Below are 24,267 nucleotides of genomic sequence, written 5' to 3'. Positions count from 1 at the left end.
GGCTGTTGTTATTTTATTTGCAACCTCCTCTAACACCTAGTACAATCTCTGACAATATAATAGGCACTTCCTAATTATTTTAAGTAAATAAGTAAATGAAATAATAAACTAATGTGATCTAAAATGAGATTATCAGTACCTAAAAGTACCTAATGAATAAAGTTGACTAACCTGAGAAATGAGAGTTTATTTCCACAGCATCTGTAAAAGTACTGTGGCCTTCTGCCATTCAAACACCTGCAGTTGGTAAAGGCAGGTACTATTTTCAAGATGAGTGAACTGAGAAAAAGGCAAAACAAAAGGCAAGTTGACTACAGATCAAGTGTGATAGAAATGATGTAATAAACAGTCAAGAAGGTTTTTCCATATCATGACTGGTTCTGGGGAATGGCCAAGGAGTCAAGCAGAGGATAACCCAGACCAGACCTGGAGCCCTCCAGTTATGTTATGGTTCTACCATCTGAGACTGAGCAGCCCTCCTACCTCTCAATTGAGCCTCGCTGTCATCACCTGGACATGGAGATGCTGTCACAGGGCAGATGTGAGGATCAAATGTAGTGATGGATTTAGAAGTGCCATAAAAACTGAAAGTGTTACATGTGTGCAAGTGATTATCAATTACATTGTTCCCAACCCATACTTTCCAATTCCCAGAGCTCTAAAATTCCCAGTTTTAATTCCAGAGTTATGAGGAAACAGTTATATCATGAACCAGAGAGGCTCCTCAGAGGGACTCTGCAAATCACTATCACTCGGAAGGGTCAATATATTATAGTGATTAATACCATGGGCTTCAGAGACCAGTTGTCTCATGGGGCTACCATTTACAAACTGCATAACCTCAGGTAAATTTTCTGAAAATGAAAGTGTCAGCTTCCTCATCTGTAAAATGGGGATAATGATGTCATCTTCATGGTATTGAGAAGAGATTAAATACAGTGAAATATGTGAAGTATCAATGAATGATAGCCATTACTGTCATTAGCTAATATCATGTCTTCATCTGTTTTTATCCTGTTGCTATGTCTCCTCAATATCTATACTCCCAGGCCTTTGCAACCTCAAATGACCAATGCCTGCTGATTAATGCAATCTTTTTTCCTAAAACTTTCTGTCCAGAAGCCTGGGCTCCATTCTGTACAAAGGCACATTTCTCCAGTGAGATTTATCTGATTAAAAAAAAGGCTGCATTGAAGGTAATGAGAGCCATTTGCTCTTCTGTCCAACTCGTGGGATGCATGCTGATTATGTAGGGCCTGCTAAGAGCTTTTCCTCAGTCAGAGTAAACCCAAAAGGCCTGTTCTTCCACACTCAAGCCTCTGAAGAATCCCCCTGGATTCTTCACATTGTAACTCATCTGAGGGCCACTTGATGCCCCCAGGCTTAAGCCAAGCATTCTTTCACCATAGGACCAGACTGCAGAATAACACTGAAAGTCAGAGGCACGGGAAAATTTTTCCGAGTAAGACACATAGACACAGTTGGGGCAAAGTGAGATGGTTGTGGTAGAATTATAAATAGGGACATAAGGAAGCAGGAATGTAGGGTTTATGTGTAAACATAGGTTTGACCTAGGCCAGTGGTCCAAGACATTTCGTGTGAATACCACTGAAAGAAATGACTTTTTCTCTTATTTTTCTGCCTTGTATTTTCCCTGAGGACATTAAATATTTTCCCAAGGGGCTGACTAAGAGTATCAGGGCCAGAGTTTAGGACTCTTTGGACTCCAGTCAAATCCTATCACTGATGCCAAATAATGCTGCACAGCTAAATTAAGCTTCCTCTGGAATTTCAGGTATAGATCATCCATTTAACAAATATTTATTGAGCTCTGACTGTGTGCCAGGCTCTTCATGAAAACCATGTTTATTGAGAGCCTGAAGAGACATTTGTGAAAATCATGATTTCAGGGTTTTGTCTATATAACACCTTGATGGCCCCAATTCTGAGAAAAAAGAAGGTTACAGAGCTGAAAGTTTGGCTTGAACCAGAAAAGACCAGGGCTGTCCTGACTCCAGGCTTCACACATGCGCATAGAGTAAGGAAGATGAGAAAAAAGAAAACGTCAATGTAATGTAAGCAAATGCAGTGTGGAATGCCAGAGCTGGAGAGATCAAGTCACAAGCCACAAAATTGATTAAGCCTCACTTTTCTCACCTGTAAAATGGGGACAGGCATCCCTGCCTCTCAGGCTGTTTGGAGGATTAAACGGGATAAAATATGTAATGTGCAATTCAGAGTCCACATTAGGAACAGCAGGTGCTCAATTAATGTCATTTCTTGCCACCAAACAAGAAAAACAAGAAACTTTTTGAAAATAAAGTGGGATGCCATAAGAGGTAAAGAGACCCCCTCATCAGGTGAATAGATTTGATAATCTACAGGAAATCCCACCCTATAGACCAGGCTGAGGGATTTAGGATGTTGTAGCAGGGCCAGGACTAGAGTGAAGCAGGTGAGGCACAAAATTTAAGGAGGTGCTCACTCTCTGGTTCCTGCAAGTGCAGGATTGGCATTTATGCAACCCTGGGATGGAGTGCCTCCTTAAATTTTGCTAGGTACCTCATTCACCTTTCTCTAGGTGGCCCTACTTTGTGGGGATACATACGATAAGGCAGGAGAGTTAGTGGATGGAAGGCTATCCAGAGGAAAACATGGAAACTGATGCTACATAGTATATGGGATCCCTAGAGGACCAGACTTCCTCAGGTGCAGAGGCAGAACCAGATGAGATTTTAAGGTTTAGTCCAGCTCCAAGAATCCAGGATTTTACATTGCTACAATAAGAAAATCATGTGCAAATACACGTGCTTTTTATTCAGATAAGGGTTCCCTATAGGGGGCAGTAATAACTGTGGGAGGTAGGACAGGAAGAGGGAGAGGTGTCTTGTTCCCTAAGACCCTGAGGTGAACTGGGCTCAGGGCATGCCAACTGTGACATTCTGTTCCCAGGGGTGCTTAGCAGATCATGAAGTGACAGTAATAAAATGTCAAGCACTCCCTGGCCAGCCTAAGCCCCTTACTGCAATCAAATAAAATCAGAATTGCACAGCTGGCTGGGGGAAGCCAGATGCTGACCTGATGATCCAACTCAGGCAAAGCTGAGGGTGACCAGCAGGGCCCAGGCTGCACGACAAGCCCCAAGTCCCTTGGGATCAGAGCCAGGGATAGGAAACTGGCTCAGCCTAGAAAGCCAAGAGTGCCAGCCCAGCTCCGCCCCACCTCTTCCCAGAAGACCAGGACACCCACCCACCCCTCCTCACCATCCACTATTTCCTTTTCATTTAGAAAAAGACAGCCCACAGGCAATGGGGCAAGAGAAAGCTTTCTCCCCTGAATACACAATTTGAAAATGGCAAATGTTGGGTCTTTCTAAAAGCACACAGAGGCTACAATTAATAAAACTCAGACGATTTCTCTAATTAATCCCTGCCTTACCCCCAAATACTGCCTTCCACCACTAAGCCACCATAGCAGTCCAATTATGCCACCTAAGCAGAGTGGCAACCTCTTATAATTTCTTAAGTACCTAAACTATTCTATCTACTGGACAATAAATAATTAGAGGACAAAGGCCAGTCAAATCGAATTTTTAATTACTACTACCTGCCAGGCACTGAACAAGACAGAGCCTACCCGCAAGTGTTTCATCTTCATTTCTCATCATTTCCCATTCTCTTCTCTCCCTCCCTCCTTCATACACACACTAAACTCTTCTTTCAGTTCTCCAAGTTGTCTCTCACTTCTAAACTACACATGCTGTTCCTTCTACCCCAAACACTCTTCCTCCTGTATTTTTCCAGGCCAACTCCATACCTAACCTTCAAGTTTTACTTAAAACGTCATTTTCTCCACAAAGCCTCTTGGAGACTTCTCATCCTCTCACCAAGTGTAGTTGGGTACCTGTCCACTGTGCTTACTGAATTCCTCAATTATAGTGCTGACCGTGCCTCAAACTCCTTCATTTTCACAGTGTCCTCTTCCTCTTCCACCTCCCACCTCCCTGTCCTCAATCTGCACCTCCAAGTTCCTCCTCCAGCTGTATGGGTCCTTCCCTTGGTTGCTCTCAGCCTCTTAGTCCCTCTTCTGCCCCTTTTCCATCCTGACCTCCTGGACTTCTCTGCTCATGGTGAACTGGAGAGAGGGAATCGACTAGGGGGATCCTCTCTGCTAACCCAGAGTGGTTCTTGGGGGTGTGGTGCCATGTAAAATGTAGCTGAAATTGTTTCTCCCCAGTTTTACTGTCAACCCTAGCTCATTTGTAATTCAGATTGACAGTTTTACATTGATTCCCTATTTCCAATTGATGCTGCAACTGAAGAATGAGAATCTGAACATTCATCTGGCCTTTCTTCCAAGTAAACCTTGAGAAACAGATTGACCCTTTGGAGAAAAAAGTCTTGAGACTAGGTGAGGAAGAACCAAGATACAAAATCCCATTCCTCCAAAGAAGTCCAGACAAATCTAGATTCCCAGACCAGGTGTATGAAAAAAAAAAAAAAGAAGGAATATTATAGACCCATAAAATGATGACTGAGGGATGGAAGGGCTCTTAGAGATCATCTTAATTTCATTGTATAACTGGGGAAACTGAAAGCCAACAAGGGAAGTGACTCACTGAAGGTCACACAGCCCCCAACTTCATTACATCACCCTGCCTCCAACCCCTCTGTTGAACTCTACTCCTGGAGCTTTGCATGGTCTCTGTCATTAGGAGTAACATCTGAGGTCCTTTAAGTACCAAAGTCTCTTAGTGTGACAAATCCCCTGACCAGAAGGTGGTGGAAAGTCTAGTGCATGCTCTAATCCCCACATACATCCATAAACATCCATCTATTTGTATACATAACATACCTAATACATCATACCTAGAAACCTGCTCACATCACACAAACTCACCTACATCCATAGACACACAAAAAGAAACTAAAATATATTTGTTCCTCATCCTGTCCATCAAAACTAGCTCTTCAGGATGTAAGGATCTTCAGATTATTAAGCAGGAGTGTCTGAATAGTCCTAGAATACCCTATGAATTTTCAAAGCAACACCAGATTGCTTTCAGTATTTTTCATTTCTGTGTATAATAGTCTAATGTTTTGTATAGTCAGTGCATCTATCGTAATAAGCCTTCTCAGTAAGGAATAGAAAACTTGGTCTCAGAAGACCTCACTGTCTTTCTGAAATTTACCATTAATCAAATCCGCCTAAACTGAGTCTGATTCACCCACCATATTTTAGTAATCCCTGAAAAAAACTGCATCATTTCCAAATACTGTCATAAGGTCAGAAAATTTTAACAATTGAGTGTTTTATTTCTCAGATTCATTCCCAGCTCTTCTGTCCAGCAGCTCATGGTCTATAAGCAAATGCTTAAGTTAACTGGGAATGGTGGTACTAAAAGAGCTCCCCAGTGCATATTTACTCTACACAGATGCACAGCACATCAGATTCACTGGGGTGGAGAGGGGGAGTTTTGAATAATCCTGTGCAAATTGTGCTGTCTAAATATAGACAGAAATGTACAAGGATTATCAAGTGGAGGGAGGCATAGCTACTTTGGCATTAATATGGAGCCTTTGTATTTGGAAAAGAGTTGAGAATTTTTGGCCTAGGGCACAGTGAGGGAGGAGGAGGATTTGAAGTGATTGACACAATAACAATAAATCATTATTGAACCAATTCTCTTCCAATCGTTCTTATTATCTCCAGAAGTCTCCTTAGGTGTTAATATGCCTCTAACGCCTGTCCTACACTTGCTGCACTTCCTTTGTAACTTAGAGGAGGCCTTCGGCTCAGAACATTGGCAAGCAGCAGATCACTAGAATTGTAACCTCTTCTCCTTTTGTCTTGTTGTCATTGTATTTGCTATTATGGTTCTCTTCCATTATGGCAAGTAATATTAGTTTTCTATTTGTGAGTAGTGAAATATAGTTTCCTTTTAAGTAAGTTTAAGCTTGAAAGAAGTGAGGCAATTTAATGAAAATAATTAAGTGAATGATAGAGGTAGTAAACAAACAGGGCAAAAATTATGAAAGTGCTAACAGGAAACAGCTGGTAAACAATATATGGGAGAGGCTGGACTAGAGATTCTCAGAATATGCTATTGTGAATCACTCGACAAAACAGAGGATCACTGGGTAGTTCACAACGATTTCCTCTCCATTTTTCAGTGTGGCAAATTCAGAGCAGTGTATATACAGATTGCTAGAATTCAGACACATGTTTTGACTTGCTTGGATATAACAGGGCAGAACAAGCTTCAGAAACAAATCGTAATAATAGCATGACTATCATGATTTTATACTCTTCACAATTTACGAAGGACTTTCCCTTACGTTGTAGCATTTGGATAAGTCAACACTTGAAAATGTAAGTTCTAATTCCTTCTGTCTTTGAAGTGCTGTGTGACCCGAGGGCAGTAACTTAACCCCCCGGAGTCTTCATTCCCTCCACTTCGGCTCAGTGCCAAGGTTTTAAGTGAGCCAGTGGCTGGGTGACCAGACTGCAAATACCTTATTGCAGACATGCAATTTAGAATAACCAGAAGACTCTTCAGCTTTGGGGAGGATTCTGGTATTAAATGGCATGTTATGGCAATAGCAAATGGTATGGGATAATTTGGGGCAAATTCATTCTCCCACTTTACTGCCTAATAGGATTCAGGCTTATGAGAGAGACCTAAGGGCCAAGAGATCACTTGTGCTCCAGGAACTGCTGGGAGGGAGTACTATGTTCCCAAATCTTATTATCAGAGAGGAGGGGTTGGAGAGAGTAAGGGAGCTTATGAAAGCTTCATAACTGCCACTTCTAGAGAGGTTCTGGAAGTGAATTATAACAGCAGAAAAGTCATAAATCACTAATTGCGTGCCTGTGGTCCCCTCTGCCCACACCAGAGGCACACAGCAGCCATGAGTCCAGTGCTGAATGGACTGTGGCCCCAACTGTGGGCCATGGGAAGCATCTGGGGGGCTTTCCAGCCATGTGGGCTCCACAGTGCAGCTGAAAGCGCTGTGAGACAAGGAGCAGCCCCAGACCCGCTCTGAACTGCTTCAAACACACACACACACACACACACACACACACACACACACACCATGCCGCAAAGAGAAAAACAATGTATCAAGCGCTTGCTGTGTTCTAAGAACAGTCCTAGGTATTTTTAACTATGCTACCTCAGTTATTCCTCATGCAAAACTCATTTGACAGGTCAGAAAACTAAAGCTCCTCAGACAGGTTAAGTAACTTTCCCAAGGTAGCACAGCTAATAAATGACTAAAACAGGATGAATTCCAAATCATCTGTTCTTTTCACTCTCTTGCATTATTCTATATTATGTTTCACAGTACATTTCAAAAACAAACACATGCAATATGCACATCACAGACATACATCTACAGAAGCATTTTACACATTCACAGCCTGTATCCCATGTATATATACAGCTCACATACAGACACCTCACATATACACACAAAAAATGCCCATACTAAATGTGATACTTGACATACACACACATGAACACAGAAATTCACATTTTGCAGATATCTATGTGACCCAATTCACTATGCATCTGCAAACACCACCATGCACACTCTAGTCTCCACATACATCCATACACATCCATCCATCTGTATACATAACACATCTATACAGTCATACCTAGAAACCCGCCCACATCACACAAACTCACCTACATCCATAGACACACACAAAGAAACTAAAGCGCATTTGTTCCTTACCCTGTCCATCAAAATTAGCTCCCCAGGATATGAGTAAGGATCTTCAGATTATTAAGCAAGAGTAAGAGTGTCTAAAGAGTCCTAGAATACCCTCTGAATCTTCAAAGCAATGCCAGATTGCTTTCAGTATTTTCCATTACTGTGTATAATAGTCTAATTATTTTAAACTTGTTAATCCATGTATAAATATTTATGAACACTTTTTACTAGCCAGGATATTTGATTAATTAAAGTAGCACATTATTCATTCATTCATTCACTGTGCAATTACTGAGCACCAATTAAGTATGAGACACCATGGTAGACACAGTGGGGAATGAAAGAACAAACAAACAAATAATAAATAAAACCACCATGACTCCTGCTCTTAAAATACAAACACAGATAACTACATCAGCACCTGGTGAGTGAGTTTATGGGTGTTGAGGGGGTGGAGGAGCAAGGAGACAAGACGGCTCTGAGGCTTCTAATCCTAGAGAGCGGAAGTATATTGACGTCATCTGGGGAAACCGATTTAAAGGAGCAAGTCTGGAAAGGAAGCTGTAGAGTTCAGTTTAGGAGATGAATTTGAGACACTGGCAGAACATTGAGATAAATGTGTCCCACAGATGTTTTCAAATTAGGAAGGGGGTTTTAAAGAAGAGGCCAGGGTGGTGACAGATTTGAGAGTCATCCATTATTAACTGATTGCTTAAACAGTTACAACTGATGAGACCAGAAAAGAAGCCGAGAGGAAGAACAAGACAGGTTGGGTACAAATCCTTGGGGAACGTTATGCGCTGCTTGGCTAGGTGACAGAAGCTTCCACCTTACACACACACACACACACACACACACACACACACACATATTCATATCTCTATGCATTTCCTCCAACATCCCAGTCCCACAAGCACATGTCAGTGCTGCTCATGGCTCCTAACTATCTCCTGGATATAATTTCACTACTAGGAAAGCTCAGTTGCCCAAAGCAACCCAAATTAGTGTTCTTCAACCTTTGAGACTCCAACATTGACTCTTATTGAAATCTATGTGCTTTAACAGTTTAGCATGGCAATTCCTCAAGGATCTAGAACCAGAAATACCATTTGACCCAGCAATACATTACTGGGTATACATACCCCAAAGGATTATAAATCATTCTACTACAAAGATACATGCACATGTATGTTTACTGCAGCACTATTTACAATAGCAAAGACTTGGAACCAACCCAAATGTCCATCAATGATAGACTGGATAAAGAAAATGTGGGACATATACCCCATGGAATACTATGCAGACATAAAAAAGAATGAGTTCATGTCCTTTGCAGGGACGTGGATGAAGCTGGAAACCATCATTCTTAGCAAACTAACACAGGAACAGAAAACCAAACACTGCATGTTCTCACTCATAAGTGGGAGTTGAACAATGAGAACACATGGACACAGGGAAGGGAACATCACACACCAGGGCCTGTAGGGTGGTGGAGGGCAAGGGAAGGGAGAGCATTAGGACAAATACCTAATGCAAGAGGGGCTTAAAACCTAGATGACAGGTTGATAGGTGCAGCAAACCACCATGGCAAATGTATACCTATGTAACAAACCTGCACATTCTGCACATGTATCCCAGAACTTAAAATTAAATAAATAAATAAAGAGTTTGGCAGAGGGAGGGTCACGTTCTTAATACATGAGTAATTCATACTGTGGTATGAATGGGGCCCTAAAGCCACTTTGTTGAATGGGTGTGGGGTGGGAGAGGGGTGACAGAAACAGTGTGATGCATCCCCACAGTCTGATTTCTAATCACCTAACTCTCAATACAGTGAAGTAGGCTACTACCGATTTACTCTGGGTCCTACATCAGTCCCTTCTGCTAACTGGGCCTCAATTTCCCAAGTGAGATTTTCTGAAGTATATGTTTCTTGAGACAGTGATCCCATAAGTACAAGCACATAAGCTTGTCAAAGCTTCTGAGGAGACTTGAGGTAAAAATGCCTGATAAAATTTGTGTTCCAGAATGCATCTGACTTTGCAACTTTTTAAAAAATTGGTGACTCTGATTCTGAAAATAAACCTTGAGGAAATGGTAAATTATTTGATCTCTAACATCCTTTCTGTCTGTGTGTCTCCATGGACCTATGAGAGTGCAGTTGCCCAACACAAGGTTAGGTCTACCAAAAGACTCACCCTCCACTCTTCTCTCCCAGGAACACCCAGCTGCCAAGTGTGGTTACTCAAAATCCCAGAGATGAAGCCCTAAAAATGTCAGTGACTTCTCAGCATCAATCAGACACTTGGCTGCCTGCCAGGATACCATGCTGGCTGATATTTGGGCTGGGTAAACAATTTAACCGGGGCCTTACCTCATTAAGGACCCATATTACCCATTTCTCCAGCTAAGAACACTCTTGTGGTTCTACAGAGGTTGGACAAGGCTGGGATCTGATCACAGTGTGAGAAAGAGCCATCATTAACCTTTTGCTTTCCTCTCTTCCTCCTTAGCCTTGCTGCTTCTAAGGAGGCTGAAGCTGCTCGCTCCGCACCCAAGCCTATGTCACCCTCGGATTTCCTGGATAAGTTAATGGGGAGAACCTCCGGATATGACGCCAGGATCAGGCCCAATTTTAAAGGTAGAGAAAACATTCCTTCCAGACCCACAGGGAAATGCTTTCCCACATTAAAGCAGCAAGCTGCATGGTATTGCACGCAGATAGTAAATACACAGTGTGAATCTCATGACTCTTTCCTCTACCCAAGGCAGATATTCTTAATCAATTCAGTCTTCTCTCCCGCCAAGCCCAGACAAAGCCTCAGAGGACTCAATTTAACAGCACCTCTGGTTTCCAAGAGTCCAAAAGTGAATTAAAAACTATCTGCTACCTCTTGTATAATGGGAAGAAGGATAAACATGGAACGTGGAGAAATGGGTTCAAGTTTGGGCTCGAGTTTATTCTCTGAGCTTAGATGATGAGTCTCTCCCTTTCTTTGGGCATCAGTTTCTTCATCTGCGCAGTGATGGGCTTGGTTACTTCGGCAGCTTTTAAACATACGCTTCCCGGAGCTTTCAGGCTTCCATCAGGTGCCCCCAAAGGAGAAGCAGAGGGCATGATGAGCAAGCCCACGCTGCTCCTCCCCAAGCAGCTCCACTTTTATTTTCAATAATGGGGTCCCAACTAAAATTCTTCAGCTGAAAGTTTCCCATGGGCTAACAAATAATTTTGAAAAATTTTAGTCTAAATCAGAGTCGTAATTTCAAATGCCTACCAGGGTTGATAACTTAAATCAGTGAGGCAAACCAAGAGTAAGACAATAAGGAGTGGCAGAGACTATGAAGAAATAGAGGTACAGGCTCCTCTACAGGGGCAGCCTCTCCTTAGCCCCAGTCTCTAGTTGCCCTGCAGAAATGTAGGCCCCATGTTGCCAGAACATCAAGTATTCCAAGAAGAGCCAGATACCGAGATCTCTGTGAGACTACCTAATTCCTAAAACATGTAAATTCAAATAAAACATGTTTGTGACCCACATATGCCCTACGGGTTGCCAGTTCACAAACTCTACTCCAGATGATCTGAAAAGGTTCTTTTACCTCTCACAATCCTATGGGAACTTAGTGTCTATAACCAAGAGACTAGTTCCCTTTGTTTACTGATGCCTCAGGAGGTTGCAGCCATCTCAAACTGCCAAGCAGAACCCTGCAGGTGCAGTCTTAAGGACCTCCTTGGCAGCCTATGCACTCTGACCTTCCTCCCAGCACCCTAGCAAAAATCTTATTCCAAGGACCTGCAGCCAGCCTCCTAGACAAGCCTTGATTTCAGGTGCCCTTCCTCACTGTTCCTTTGGCTCACGTTCAAGACTAAACAAGGCATGTGACAGCTGGTAACAGCTTCCTAATATTTGCTCACTTTGCCCCCTGCTCTTAGTCCCCTTCTCAGAGTGCTTGCTCCGCACAACTCTGCAAATAGGAAATGTTCTGGGAGATGCACCCAGGTCTCTGTTTGGGCCCACTCTCCCCCGTTTACCTCAAGGCTCCTTCACTCCCCCTGCACCTTGTTCCTGAGGCCATAGCTTCCAGCATTGTTAGCATAACCCCAAGGACAGGTAAGTCAAGAACAAGGTTGCTGCCCCCAGCACACTCAGCTCAAGCCTTCACTAGGGTCACAATCTCTGATACCTAGAGGGGCAAGACAACTATAGTATATGAATGAAGCGGGGTGGAGACAAGAAAATAAAACAGAAAACATAGGGTTTATCTAAGGGTAGCCACTTCTCAGCTCTTGTTGATGGCTGTCAGGCAGGAATGCAGACCCTGTACAGCCAGGCCTTCCAATACAAGACTTGAGTCTGAGGTTTTATCTGAAATCTTGCAAACTGACAACTAAGTCGTCTCTTTTAAAAACCTTGTCGGCCAAATCAAACACTTCCAAGAACTGGTTAGGGCCCTTGACAACCAGGTTGCATCCTCTGTCCCTCGCTGCTTTTAGGAATTCTAGTCCACCTCGCCCCCTGGTGGGCTCTCTCAGAACTCCATCCTATGTAGAGGCGCCATGGTCTTGCTCTGAGAGAGGAACTCATTCAACTGTTGAATGTGGGTGCATCCAGAGTTTATGTATTATTCTTTGTGCATACCACTGTACTTGACACATAGAAAAGCCCCAGTAAACCTTCATAAAGGAATGAATAAATAAATAAATGAGCCCACAAATATGCTAGGGCTTAGAGTAGTTAAGTGAATTTTTCAAGTCATGCTGTCAAAACCAGACTTGAACCCAGTTACTCTAACTTAATTCTTTTTCTAATAATAGTGATTTATTTATTTATTTCTTCATTTATTTATTTACTTACTTAGAAGTGGACATTTTTAAGAAATAAAATTTTATCCTGACCACTGAATCAAGGCCCTTCCAATCTTCCCGCTCTGAGAACCTTACTCAGAACACTTGGGCCCAATATCTACAGAACTAGTTCATCTTTTAGGCACCTCTCAACCCTGCACTAGCCTTAACTCCCTCGACCCCCACCTGACTGAGAATGAGGTGCAGCTTCCTGGAGCCCCACCGCAGGAGCTAAGAAGTTTTCTCTGCCCTCCTTTGTGCTGAGGCCTGAAAAATTGCCAAGAGGATTTTCTGCCCCTGAGCCCTTTGATGCCTTTCCTGCTTCCACCGACACAAATCAGATTCCCCAAAACCCCATACAAACCACAGAGCTCCTGAAAAGGCCATTGAGGATCAGGGCCCCTATGACTCCAACATGATAGAAAGAGGTCAGTATCGTTTAAAAACTCCACGGAGGGATCCATCACGCAGCAGCTGCCTTAAGTGCTAGAAATTTTCCCTGCTTCTGACCCTCGTGATAACACGGGTAGCCGGGAATACCAAGCACACTCTGCAGAGTACAATGGCAAAGACACTGGGAGGTGGAAGTAAAGGGCACTAAAACAGCATTCCAGTCCTCCCTCTACTTACCTGACAGGCATGACCCCAAAGGAGACACTTACTGTATCTCAGCCTCTGTTTCTGCATCTGTAAAATGATCCAGCAGGACTATGCCATTCCAGCTCTGTCACTCTGTGTCTTCTTTATGACTTTGTGTATTATAATGGCTCCTAGGATCAGGGGCACAGCCCAATGCAAATACATACCAAAAAAAAGCAAAATTAAACTTTAATATTTAATGAAATATATACATTATCCTGCTGCCAAAGGCAGCTGAATTGTAATTTTCTCAAGGATAATTTAATTTCAGATTTATTTCAATGAACCGCACCTCCCCATAGGATCCTTTTGGCTGGCGCCCTCTCACACACATAAATCAGAAACTAATTTATAATTGGAGTCACAGTGCCAGACACTTGCAGGGACTGGATGGGAACTCTGTGCACATCATTTCAAGGCATAGGCAGTAACTCCTTGGGGTATCTTAATGGCATGAGGCAACAACAACAAAAAAAACCTGGGTCTGAGTCTAAATGAAGGAGAAAAATCCTGACCATTCAGGTTTTTTCCACCTGACCTTTGTTTAGGTGGAAGTGACAAGGAGGCAGACTTCCACTCAGCACAAGGAAAAAAATTTTCGCAGACAGAGCTATCCAACTATGGAAAGAGCTGCTCAAGAAAAAATGAGTTTCCCACTGCTGGAAGTATTCAGGCGCTCAGCCTTGAATGGGTAGCTGGTCTACAGCAGTGGTCCCCAAACCTGGCTGTACATGAGACTCACCCAGGTAGCTCTCTGAACACTAGACTCTTGGGCTAACCTCAGAGATTTGGTTTCACCTAGTATGGGGTTGGGCCAAAGAATCTGTAGTTTAACAGGTTCCCAGATGATTCTATTGCAGATAAACCTGTCTGCACTTCAGTTTGGGGAGAAATTGATGAGGTGACCTTTAAGAAACCTTCCAGCCCTAAAATCTTACAACCCTGAAATGCAAATGGATAGCTTCCATAAAGGAATTCCACATCACTGAAGCTGAGACTGACTGCCTAGATCAAGAGCTACTCTCTCTCCAGATTGATGAGGAAATTGAGGCCCAGGACAGAGAAAAGGCATTGCCAAGCTCAACCAACCAGTGAGTGCTGGAGTTATGTCCAAAACCCAGAGATACTGATAATCCCTTGAAGGAAAAACCTAGATTCTCATCCCAAGACTGAGTCCCCTCCTATATGCCAAGACTTCTGATCCTAGCTTAATTTGAGCAAAATGCTTAGGCTACTTTTTCAAGAGGGACAGAATGCAATGGGTACCAGTGGGCATAAGGACATATCTACTTTCTTCTTTCCACAATGAGAAAACTTTGGTTCAAGTCCTGGTTCTACCACTTGTTAGTTGAATGAGCCTAGGTGAGTTACTAAAATTATTGGTGCTACCTTTGTCAAGTAGGAACAAGAATTCTGCCCTGCCTACCTCAGTAACTCATAGGAATCAAGAAAGTAGACCTGAAAAGAAAATCACAAATTGCAATTTACAATCTTCATGTGAAGGGCTGTGACCATTTATCCAAGTCCTATTCACCTTCAAAGTCATCTCCAGGTCATCACCTTTCTGAGGTCTTTCCTGCCTCATTCTCCAGAACTTCTCTTGCCTGGACTCCTGCTGCTTTCACCACTCTTACCCATAGTCTCACATTTTTCTTTGGTTATTTTATGTCAGCCCTTTTTGTCAGCTTATTTGGAAACCCCTTGCTGAAAATTCTGGACCCTGCCACTGTCTGTGTGATCGGGACCATGCCCCTTCCTTCCTCTAAACCTGTTTCCTGCAGAATAGCCATTAAGATGAGCACCCTTGGAGTTAGACAAATCTGAACTCAAACTCTGACTCACCCATTTACTAGCTATGTAGCCATGAACAAATAACCTCTCTGAGCCTCTGTTTTCTCTTCTGTAAAATGAAGGTAATAACCATACCTTCTCCTGGAGTTGCTGAAAGGATGAAATGAAATGATGTTAATAATACTCTCAGCACAGCAGTAACCCCCCTAATGTTTAGTAAATGGCAACTGCTATAATTAATAGTATAAAGTGAAGAGATTGGGCTTCAGTGAGACAACATTTCCTCTAGCAATGAGATAGCAAAGCAGTAAATAAGCCTCCATTTCTTTCCTACGCTTTGCAGTAGGATTCAGAAGACTTGCTCGGAAAGTATTTAACAAAGTCTGTGGACTTCCCCGGAGGTTCCTTCTGAATTCCTCAGCTGGTAATTCCCATCAATGCCTTTCAGACAATCATTCTTGGTTCATAAGTTCAAGGCAAGGAGCTTGCTGTTCCTTGTAATTCCCAAGATGGCCTCCAAATGTTGTAGCCATAAATATATTTCAGCCACTAATTTGTGGCTGAAAGGCAGCCGATGGGACTTGGGGAAGGAATTTCAACCATATGGCGGATGATGAATTATCCTGTGTTAATGAAAGTACATTTCAGCTCAGCCTCTGGTGTTCTGTACCTGGTGCTCACTTGGGGACCAGGAAATCTGGCATAGAGATGTTAAATGGTAGCTGGGAATCCCAGGTGCTTGGGGGTGGGGTGGAGAGTAAGCAAGGATCTCCTCCACCAAAGGCGATCCATTCCAGAAGTCAGTGTTCTGGGAATGAGTCCTACCCTGTGGGTTCTTCCATGGCCATGGGGTTAAGCAGGAATCTCTCTTGATTGGCAGGTCCCCCAGTGAACGTGAGCTGCAACATTTTCATCAACAGCTTTGGTTCCATTGCTGAGACAACCATGGTGAGTAGTCAAAACACAAGCTGTTAGTTCCTGCTGGGGATATCTCTCCATGAAATACTTATCCTCTGCATTGGTCTCCATCAAGGAGGTGGGGAATCTGCTGGGTTTTTTTCAAGTCTCCAGTGGTATACCATGAGGCTCAGATGTTTTTACTGTCACATTAAACGTTTTGAGTGAATACATAACATCTGAAAATTGCCAAAGAGCTAGCAGGGTAAGCACCTGCCAAACGCCCAGGATTACAAGAACAAAATTACACAAGTCAAATTTTTAGAGTATAAAAAAATGTGAAGACCTGTTTTTAAGTTTAACATTCAACTGCAGAATGGCAGAAGACTGCTGGTTATAGAAGCTGAAGTGGGTATATTGGGTTAATTGTACATTTCCTCTACTGTTGAATATGTTTAAAACTTTTCACAGTAAAAAAGTTTAAAATAAATCCATTACACTAGAAGAAATGCCTAGGAAAAAAATACCAAAATTGTGACAGTGATTATCTCTGAATTATAAACTTATGAATATTTTTTATTTTCTTCCTACAGTATTTATATATTTTTCAAATGTCTGCAAGGGGTGAATATTAAATTAGTAATTATAAATAAGTATAATGGTATTTTTAAACTTTTCTCAGACTTTTTTGCTTTTTCAACAGAAAAGTCAATTGTATTTATGTTAAGGAAGTGATCTAGCTTGTGAAAAAAAATAATCAGGGCAGCCTAAAGTTAACTCTAACCTATCAATTTCTGGACATCCACCCGCCCCTAATCTAGTTCAGGCTTCCATCGTGGCTTGCTTACATGACTGCAAAGGGTTCTCGCTGGCTTCCAATTTGCCCCCTTCCAGTCTACCTTTTCCCATACTAGCCTTTCCAAAACACAAATCTAACCACTCCACTGCCCCGATTTAAATCCTTCCTATGGCTCCCCCATCATCCTTGGTGTTAAACCCAAATTCTTTTGCAAAGCTGAGGAAGCTCCCTGTGAATAACCCTGCTTCATCTCCTCCCTCTCCCGCTGCATCCTCTAGCTGCACCGATTGCTTACAGCTCTCTAGCCAGGTTGTCCCTCACTCCCTGCTTTACAGGCTTCTGGTGATTGCTGCTAGGCCACTGCCCAGAGCACCCACTCCAGCCTCCTTTCCCTTGCCAATTCCTATTCTCCTTTAAGACTCAGCTTAGAATTATTTCCACAGAAAGCCTCCCCACTCTAACATACACGTCATGTGTATGAGTTCACGTGTGCTCTTCACCCAAGGCTGGCATGGGTCCCTTCTGTCCATTCTCATGACACATTTTACAGTTTCCACAATAGCACTTGCCACTTACAATTACCACTGTACCAACCTGCTTATGTGTCCCTCCTGTCACTCTACTGTAAGTTATATGGGGGCTGGTCTCTTGTCTCATTTCCTGTGGGAACCTCAGCAGCTAGCATAGTGATTGAATAACAGATACTCAACAGTTTTTTTAAAATAAATAAACCAAATCAATTATATTGTTTATCAATTAAAACCAGTATTTGGTTCTAACCCTTTATGGGGATTACATCCAACCTTTCAGTCCCAGACTGGCAAAAATCACTGAGTTCAAGATGAGGTGGCAAATGGTCTAGAAGCTGTCCTTTTGCAAACAGGCCTGTCTTGATATGGTCAAGAAGATCATGCCCACATTCAAAGGACAACTGGTGAAACTCCCTAAAGTAACAGGCCTCTTATCTCCAAATGGAGATGGTTCCACTTGTTAGCTAGGAACAAACATGGGTGCTTTTCACTGGATATCCAGGTCAAATAAATAGCCACTTTTTTTTCACCTTTGAATGGATATCTTACAAGCACTCTTAATGAACCCCTCTGCTTTTCCTCCCCTCCTCCAAGATCAGAAGCATGTTGACATTTGTATTAATCATAATATGTACAGTAAATGTTGACACTTCCACTCTTTTTCCTCAATGGTAAATGGTTATCAAGCCAAGTCAGGGAGTGGACCACCTGGTTCTGTAAAGGACCTGATTATTTGAGGACAAGTGCACATATCTGCACTCATTTCCCAATAATGACCAAACACAGACCTAATTCCTTCAAACAGATTCCTAAAAAAGAAAGATATAGCCTTACTTCCTGTGGTGACTAAAAGCCCAGCTCTGGAGTCACATACACTGAGCTCACTCTGTCTGCGAGGAGCTTATTTGCTTCACGTCTTTAAGCCTCAGTTTCTTCATCTGTAAAATCCCAATGGTAATTAACATACTGATATCATTAAGTTAGTATGTGTAGTGTGTAGAGAAAAATTGTTTTGTTTTGTTCTGAGACAGAGTTTCACCCTGTTGCCCAGGCTGGAGTGCAGTGGCACGATCTCGGCTCACTGCAATCTCCGCCTCCCGGGTTCAAGCAATTCTTGTGCCTCAGCCTCCCGAGTAGCTAGGATTACAGACATGCACCACCAGGTCCAGCTAATTTTTGTATTTTTAATAGAGATGGAGTTTTGCCATGTCATCCAGGCTGGTCTCGAACTCCTGGCCTCATGTGATCCACCCACCTCGGCCTCCCAAAGTGTTGGGATTGCAGATGTCAGCCACCGTTCCCAGCCTAGAAAAATGGTTATCATTGTATATGCTTTGTAAAGGCTCACGAAACATTTTTGATGATGATGATGATGATGGACACTCTGGACACTGCAGTCCCAACATTATCATTGATGATTTCCTGTGTAATCTTGAACAATCCTTAGACTTCTCTGAGCCTTGGTTTCTTCCTCCTCTCCTCTCCACCCCCACCCCCACAACCCTCACCCCCCATTTCCCACCCCACGTCTTCTGACTGCCTTTCCAGACTTCACTTCTGCTGCATTTTGCTTTCTACAGAAACAGTGTAGCAGAGTAATTAGACACAGTCTTCAATGCCCAGACAAAATTTGAGGCTCAGCTCTGTGATCTTGGCCAAGGTATTTTAAAGTTGGCTTTCTCATCTGTTAAAAATAGGGATGCCGGTAGCATCCACCTTATGGCCTGCTGTGAGTATTAAGAGCTAAAGCATGGAAAGTGCGAGGCACAGTGCCTGACACAAAGTGCACATGCAATGAGCCAGCTATTGTTACATGCCATTTATCATTTTCAGCACATTTTCACTTTCACACTCTCACGTGATTCCTTCACCAAATATGTAGTTTTACAGCCACTCTGTAAAGTAGGCATGCTATGTTCCCCATTTTACAACTGAGGAAAAGGAGATCTGTACAGATCCTATCACAAAGCTACTTAGTGACTGTGCAAGGATTAAGATCCAGTTCTCATAACCTATAGATAAGTGTTTGTGCCGTGCCACACTGCTGTAACTCCAAAGAGCACCAACTAAAGAAACTGGAGGACCAGGACCTACAAAGTACACGTAAGCAACAGTCTAAGTGCATCAAAAGTGGAAACCCAACCCAATATCATGCCATGCCCCGCTCCCCTTAAGAGAAAATAGTAAGTAATGATAATGGAGATAATCAACAAAGGACCCTAGAGGAGATGGTCCTCTGGAGTAGAAATAATCTTCTGACAGGAAATGAAGGATCAGTTATGATGTGCTGCCTTGAAGGTAGACCATAAATGACACAGTTTTCTCCCTATTTATTACAGTTAATCCAAAGTAGGGCAGAGGGTGCTATTTCCAAGCTTGCACATTTCATAATCTAGTAAGATCTCACTTAACATCACCAATAGGTTCTTACAACCTGCAACTTTCAACGAAATGACTATAACAAGACCAATTTTCTCGTCAACCTTATAACAAAACAACATTATTTGATAAACTGCTGTATGTCATTTCACTAAAAGTCTGTTCCCAATAACCTGTCGATGATGTTAAATGAAGGCTTATGTACTATGATTTTTTTCCATTGGCTTCTTAATTATTTGTGTGTTGAACTTACTTTACAGATGATATGGGGGAAAAGTCTCAGATTAAAAAAAAAACTTAAGAAATTGTCTAGTCTGGCTCTCTATTTTCTGGAGAGAGAATCTGGTGGTTAGAATGGTAAGGTCATTTGAGCAAGGTCACACAGCATGAAACAGATGTGATAGAAACACGGGTCTGACGCTGTCTGCAGTGGTCACTAGTTCCCCTCCCTTCAGCTTCTTTTCCCTCTGGATTCCACCAATCAAAACTTTTGGATGACTGTCCCATCCAAGCCTCTTTTCTTGTCACTCAAAGTATCTTTGGGAAACTGGTATTAGTATGAAAACAAGAAAAACAACTTGTTCTTGAAGAACTTATTATATGCTGCTACACACCAGACAGTGAACAGAGCACTTCTGTATCCACCACCTAATTTAGGCTTGATAACAACCCCCATAAAGTGGGAAAGGTTATCTCCAGTTTACAGATGAGAAAGCTGAGGATCAGAAAAGTAAAGTTATCTTCCTAATACGTAGCAAGGGTAGAACTTGAACTCAATGCATGGTCTCCTAAACCAAATGTAAATATTTCATTCCTGAATGTTTGGGACTACTCAGGCCTTCCTTGTCTCCTTTCATCACAGAGAATTAGATAAAAGGGAACTTGAGCTTGAACAGACGTAGAAACTGGAGGCCAGAGAGAGGATTGCACTTGCCCATAGGCACACACACGCAGCTAATTAGTGGCACGGTCAGCCCAGGCTCCCTGACTTCCAGCCTGGGCTCTGCCTCTCCGACCACACAAAGAGCTAGTGTGTACCATGGGTCCAAGGTAATATGGACATCGTCCTGGTGTCAGAAACTTTCCAGGCTGTGTTTGTTCTCCAGAAACAGCAGGAGTGCATAGCAGCTCTATAAACAGCTGGAGTCCCCAGGCCTAACTGCCTGCCTCCCAGGATCTGGCTTTATTCACCGGAGCTAACAGACCTGAGAGCAGAGAGGCAGCCAGCAAAGCAACAGGGGTCTCTATCCAGTCCTGACAAGGAGAGGGCTGAGACTGCCTGTCCTTTATCTGACCTTCTCCAGGACTCTCTCTGAGTCTGTGCAGCAAGAGGAAGGTAAAAGTTGAAACAGAAATGTACAAGGGAGGCCACATACAGTGGCTCATACCTATAATCCCAGCACTTTGGGAGGCCAAGGTGGGCAGATTGCTTGAGCCCAGGAGTTCAAGACCAGCCTGAGCAAATGGTGAAACCCTGTCTCTACTAAAAAGAAAAAAAAATTAGCCAGGCATGGTGGCACATTCTTGTAGTCCCAGCTACTCCTGGAGCAGGGGCTGAGGCAGGAAGATCACCTGAGCCTTAGGAAGTCAAGGCTGCAGTGAGCTGTGATCATGCCGCTTCACTCAAGCCTGGGCAAGGTACCAAGGGTCCAAGACAGGGTGAGGCACTGTCTCAAAAAAAAAAAAAGGAAAAAGAAAAAGAAAGAAATGTACAAAGGAAAAGAGGAAAGAGAGTCCTGATCTAGAGCAACCCCTCTGGTAGTCTACAAAGAGCTAAAACTCAGATGAAAACCTCTAGCTTGTCTGGACACGTGTGCATAAGTGTGTGCACTGGAGCATCTACGGATCTGTGTAGTGTGTATGTGGAGGTGTATATTGTGGGACTGTGGAATTGTGCAGTGGCATACATAGACGTGTGTATATGTGATGCTAATTTGAACACATGTAGACATGTAACTTCAAAGAGAAATGTGTATGATCATCTATAGGTATGGATATAACTATGTGTATTTCTGTGGTTATATTTGTATATGTGGAAATCTGTACGTATGAATACACATGTATCCGTGAGTTTGCATATACGTGGGAGATATGAAAGTACTTAAGAACGAATGTGCATGGAGTGTATTATTTTCTTTGGATATTTGTATGTGGATATTTGTGAATATATAAAAAGATATTTAAGTATGTATCTGCATTTGAGTAGGCATGTTTACGTGTGTGTATGTGCATGTGCATGTGCATGTGAATGTGAATGTGGGTGCATATGAATACAACTGAATAAGTAAAAGAGTATTTAAATGTATCAGTACAGGAGTATGACTATACATGTGTGCACATTAAGGGACTTATATATTGCTGGAATTTGTGTAAAACTGTATATAAACACAAGAGAGAGAGACAGACAGAGAGAGAGAGAGAGAGAGTGTTGACATCCTTTGGGCATGAATCCTAGTATTTCCATTATTAGAACATGTGTTCCAGCCTCTCTTGCCAAGGAGCAGGCTAGCTTGGCACAGGACAGGTGCACGGTGGCCAGGACCCCTGCTGATTGATGACAGCCTGTGCAACTACAGTCCACAAGTTTGGCCTTATTTGACATTAAGGGGCAATGGACAGAGACCTGAACCAGGAGTCAGGAGACCAGGGTTTGAGTTCTCACTCTGCCACCATGTAACACTTCTGAGATACAGTTCCCCCAGGTACCTGGCTCTAAGAATGGTGTATAGGATCACACAGAGTAATAGGTATGCAAGTCATTAGTAAATGCTATAGAAATATAAAAGATTATTTACTACTAAACTAGTCAGCCAAAGCAGAGACTTTGCATTAGTCCATTATCACACTGCTAATAAAGACATACCCAAGACAGGGCAATTTACAAAAGAAAAGGTTTAATTGGACTTACAGTTCTACATGGCTGGGGAAGCTTTACAATCATGGTGAAAGGCAAGGAAGAACAAGTCACATCTTACATGGATGGCAGCAGTCAAAGAGAGAGCTTGTGCAGGAAAACTCTCCTTTATAATAAACATCAAATCTCATGAGACTTACTGTCACAAGAACAGCTTGGGAAAGACCTGCCCCAACAATTCAATTACCTCCCACCAGGCCCCTCCCACAACACATGGAAATTCAAGATGAGATTTCAGTGGGGACACAGCCATATCATTCCACTCCTGGCCCCTCCCAAATCTCATGTCCTCACATTTCAAAACCAATCATGCCTTCCCAACAGTCCCCCAAAGGCTTAACTCATTTCAGCATTAATTCAAAAGTTCACAGTCCAAAGTCTCATCCAAGACAATGCAAGTCCCTTCCACCTATGAGCCTGTAAAATCAAAAGCAAGTTAGTTGGCCAGGCACAGTGGTTCACGCCTAGCCAACATGGTGAAACCTCATCTCTACTAAAAATACAAAAATTATCCAGACATGGTGATGTGAGCCTGTAATCCCAGCTATTCAGAGGCTGAGGCAGGAGAATTGCTTGAACTCGGGAGGCAGAAGTTGCAGTGAGCCAAGATGGTGCCACTGCACTCCAGCCTGGGCAACAGAGTGAGACTCTGTCTAAAAGAAATAAGTAAATAAATAAAATAAAATCCAAAAAAAAAAAAAAGCAAGTTAGTTACTTCCTAGATACAATGGGGGTACAGGCTTTGAATAAATACAGCCATTCTAAATGGGAGACATTGGCCAAAACAAAGGGGCTACAGGCCCTATGCAAATCTGAAATCCAGTGGGACAGTCAAGTCTTAAAGCTCCAAAATGATCTCTTTTGACTCCACGTCTCAGGTCACGCTGATGCAACAGGTGGGTTCCCATGGTCTTGGGCAGCTATGCCCCTGTGGCTCTGCAGGGTACAGCCTCCCTCCTGGCTGCTTTCATAGGCTGGCGTTGAGTGTCTGCAGCTTTTCCAGGCTCACAGTGCAAGTTGTCAGTGGATCTACCATTCTGGGGTCTGGAGTATAGTGGCCCTCTTCTCACAGCTCCACTAGGAGGTGCCCAAGTAGGGACTCTGAGGGGGGGTTCAATCCCACATTTCCCTTCTGCACTGCCCTAGCAGAGGTTCTCCATGAGGGCCCCACCCCTGCAGCAGACTTTTGCCTGGGTATCCAGGCATTTCCATACATCTTCTGAAATCTAGGCAGAGGTTATCAAACCTCAATTCTTGACTTCTGTGCGCCCACAGACTCAACACCATCTGGAAGCCACCAAGGCTTGGGGCTTCCACCTTCTGAAGCAACAACCCGAGTTGTAGTTTGGCACCTTTTAGTCATGGCTGCAGTGGCTGGGACACAGGGCACCAAGTCCCTAGACTGCACACAGCACAGGGACCCTGGGCCTGGCCCATGAAACAATTTTCTCCTGGGCCTTTGGGCCTGTGATGGGAGGGGCTGCTGTGAAGACCTCTGACATGCTCTGGAGACATTTTCCCCATTGTCTTGGGGATTAACATTTGGCTCCTCGCTACTTATGCAAATTTCTTCAGCCGGCTTCAATTTCTCCTCAGAAAATGGGTTTTTCTTTTCTATCACATTGTCAGGCTGCAAATTTTCCAAACTTTTATGCTCGGCTTCCCTTATAAAACTGAGTGCCTTTAACGGCACCCAAGTAACTTCTTGAATGGTTTGCTGCTTAGAAATTTCTTCCACCAGAACCCTAAATCAT

General features: G+C 43.0%; 1 protein-coding gene across 3 annotated transcripts in view; it reads left to right on the top strand.

Annotated features, from left to right (window-relative positions):
- GLRA1 (glycine receptor alpha 1) overlaps nucleotides 1–24,267 on the top strand; it is a 101,819-nt gene that overhangs the window by 22,558 nt on the left and 54,994 nt on the right. For 2 of the 3 annotated variants that reach the window (XM_025386845.1, XM_025386844.1), the window contains exons 2-3: nucleotides 10,235–10,362; nucleotides 15,875–15,942. In XM_025386845.1, the coding sequence (XP_025242630.1) occupies nucleotides 10,235–10,362; nucleotides 15,875–15,942 (196 nt within the window). The remainder of the gene's footprint in view (nucleotides 1–10,234; nucleotides 10,363–15,874; nucleotides 15,943–24,267) is intronic. The other variant, XM_025386846.1, reaches the window with a different exon arrangement.

The sequence above is a fragment of the Theropithecus gelada genome, chromosome 6, assembly GCF_003255815.1.
Source record: "Theropithecus gelada isolate Dixy chromosome 6, Tgel_1.0, whole genome shotgun sequence".
Taxonomy (NCBI): Eukaryota; Metazoa; Chordata; class Mammalia; order Primates; family Cercopithecidae; genus Theropithecus; species Theropithecus gelada.
The sequence above is the reverse complement of the archived record's forward strand: the minus strand, read 5'-3'. Positions and strand labels throughout refer to the sequence as shown.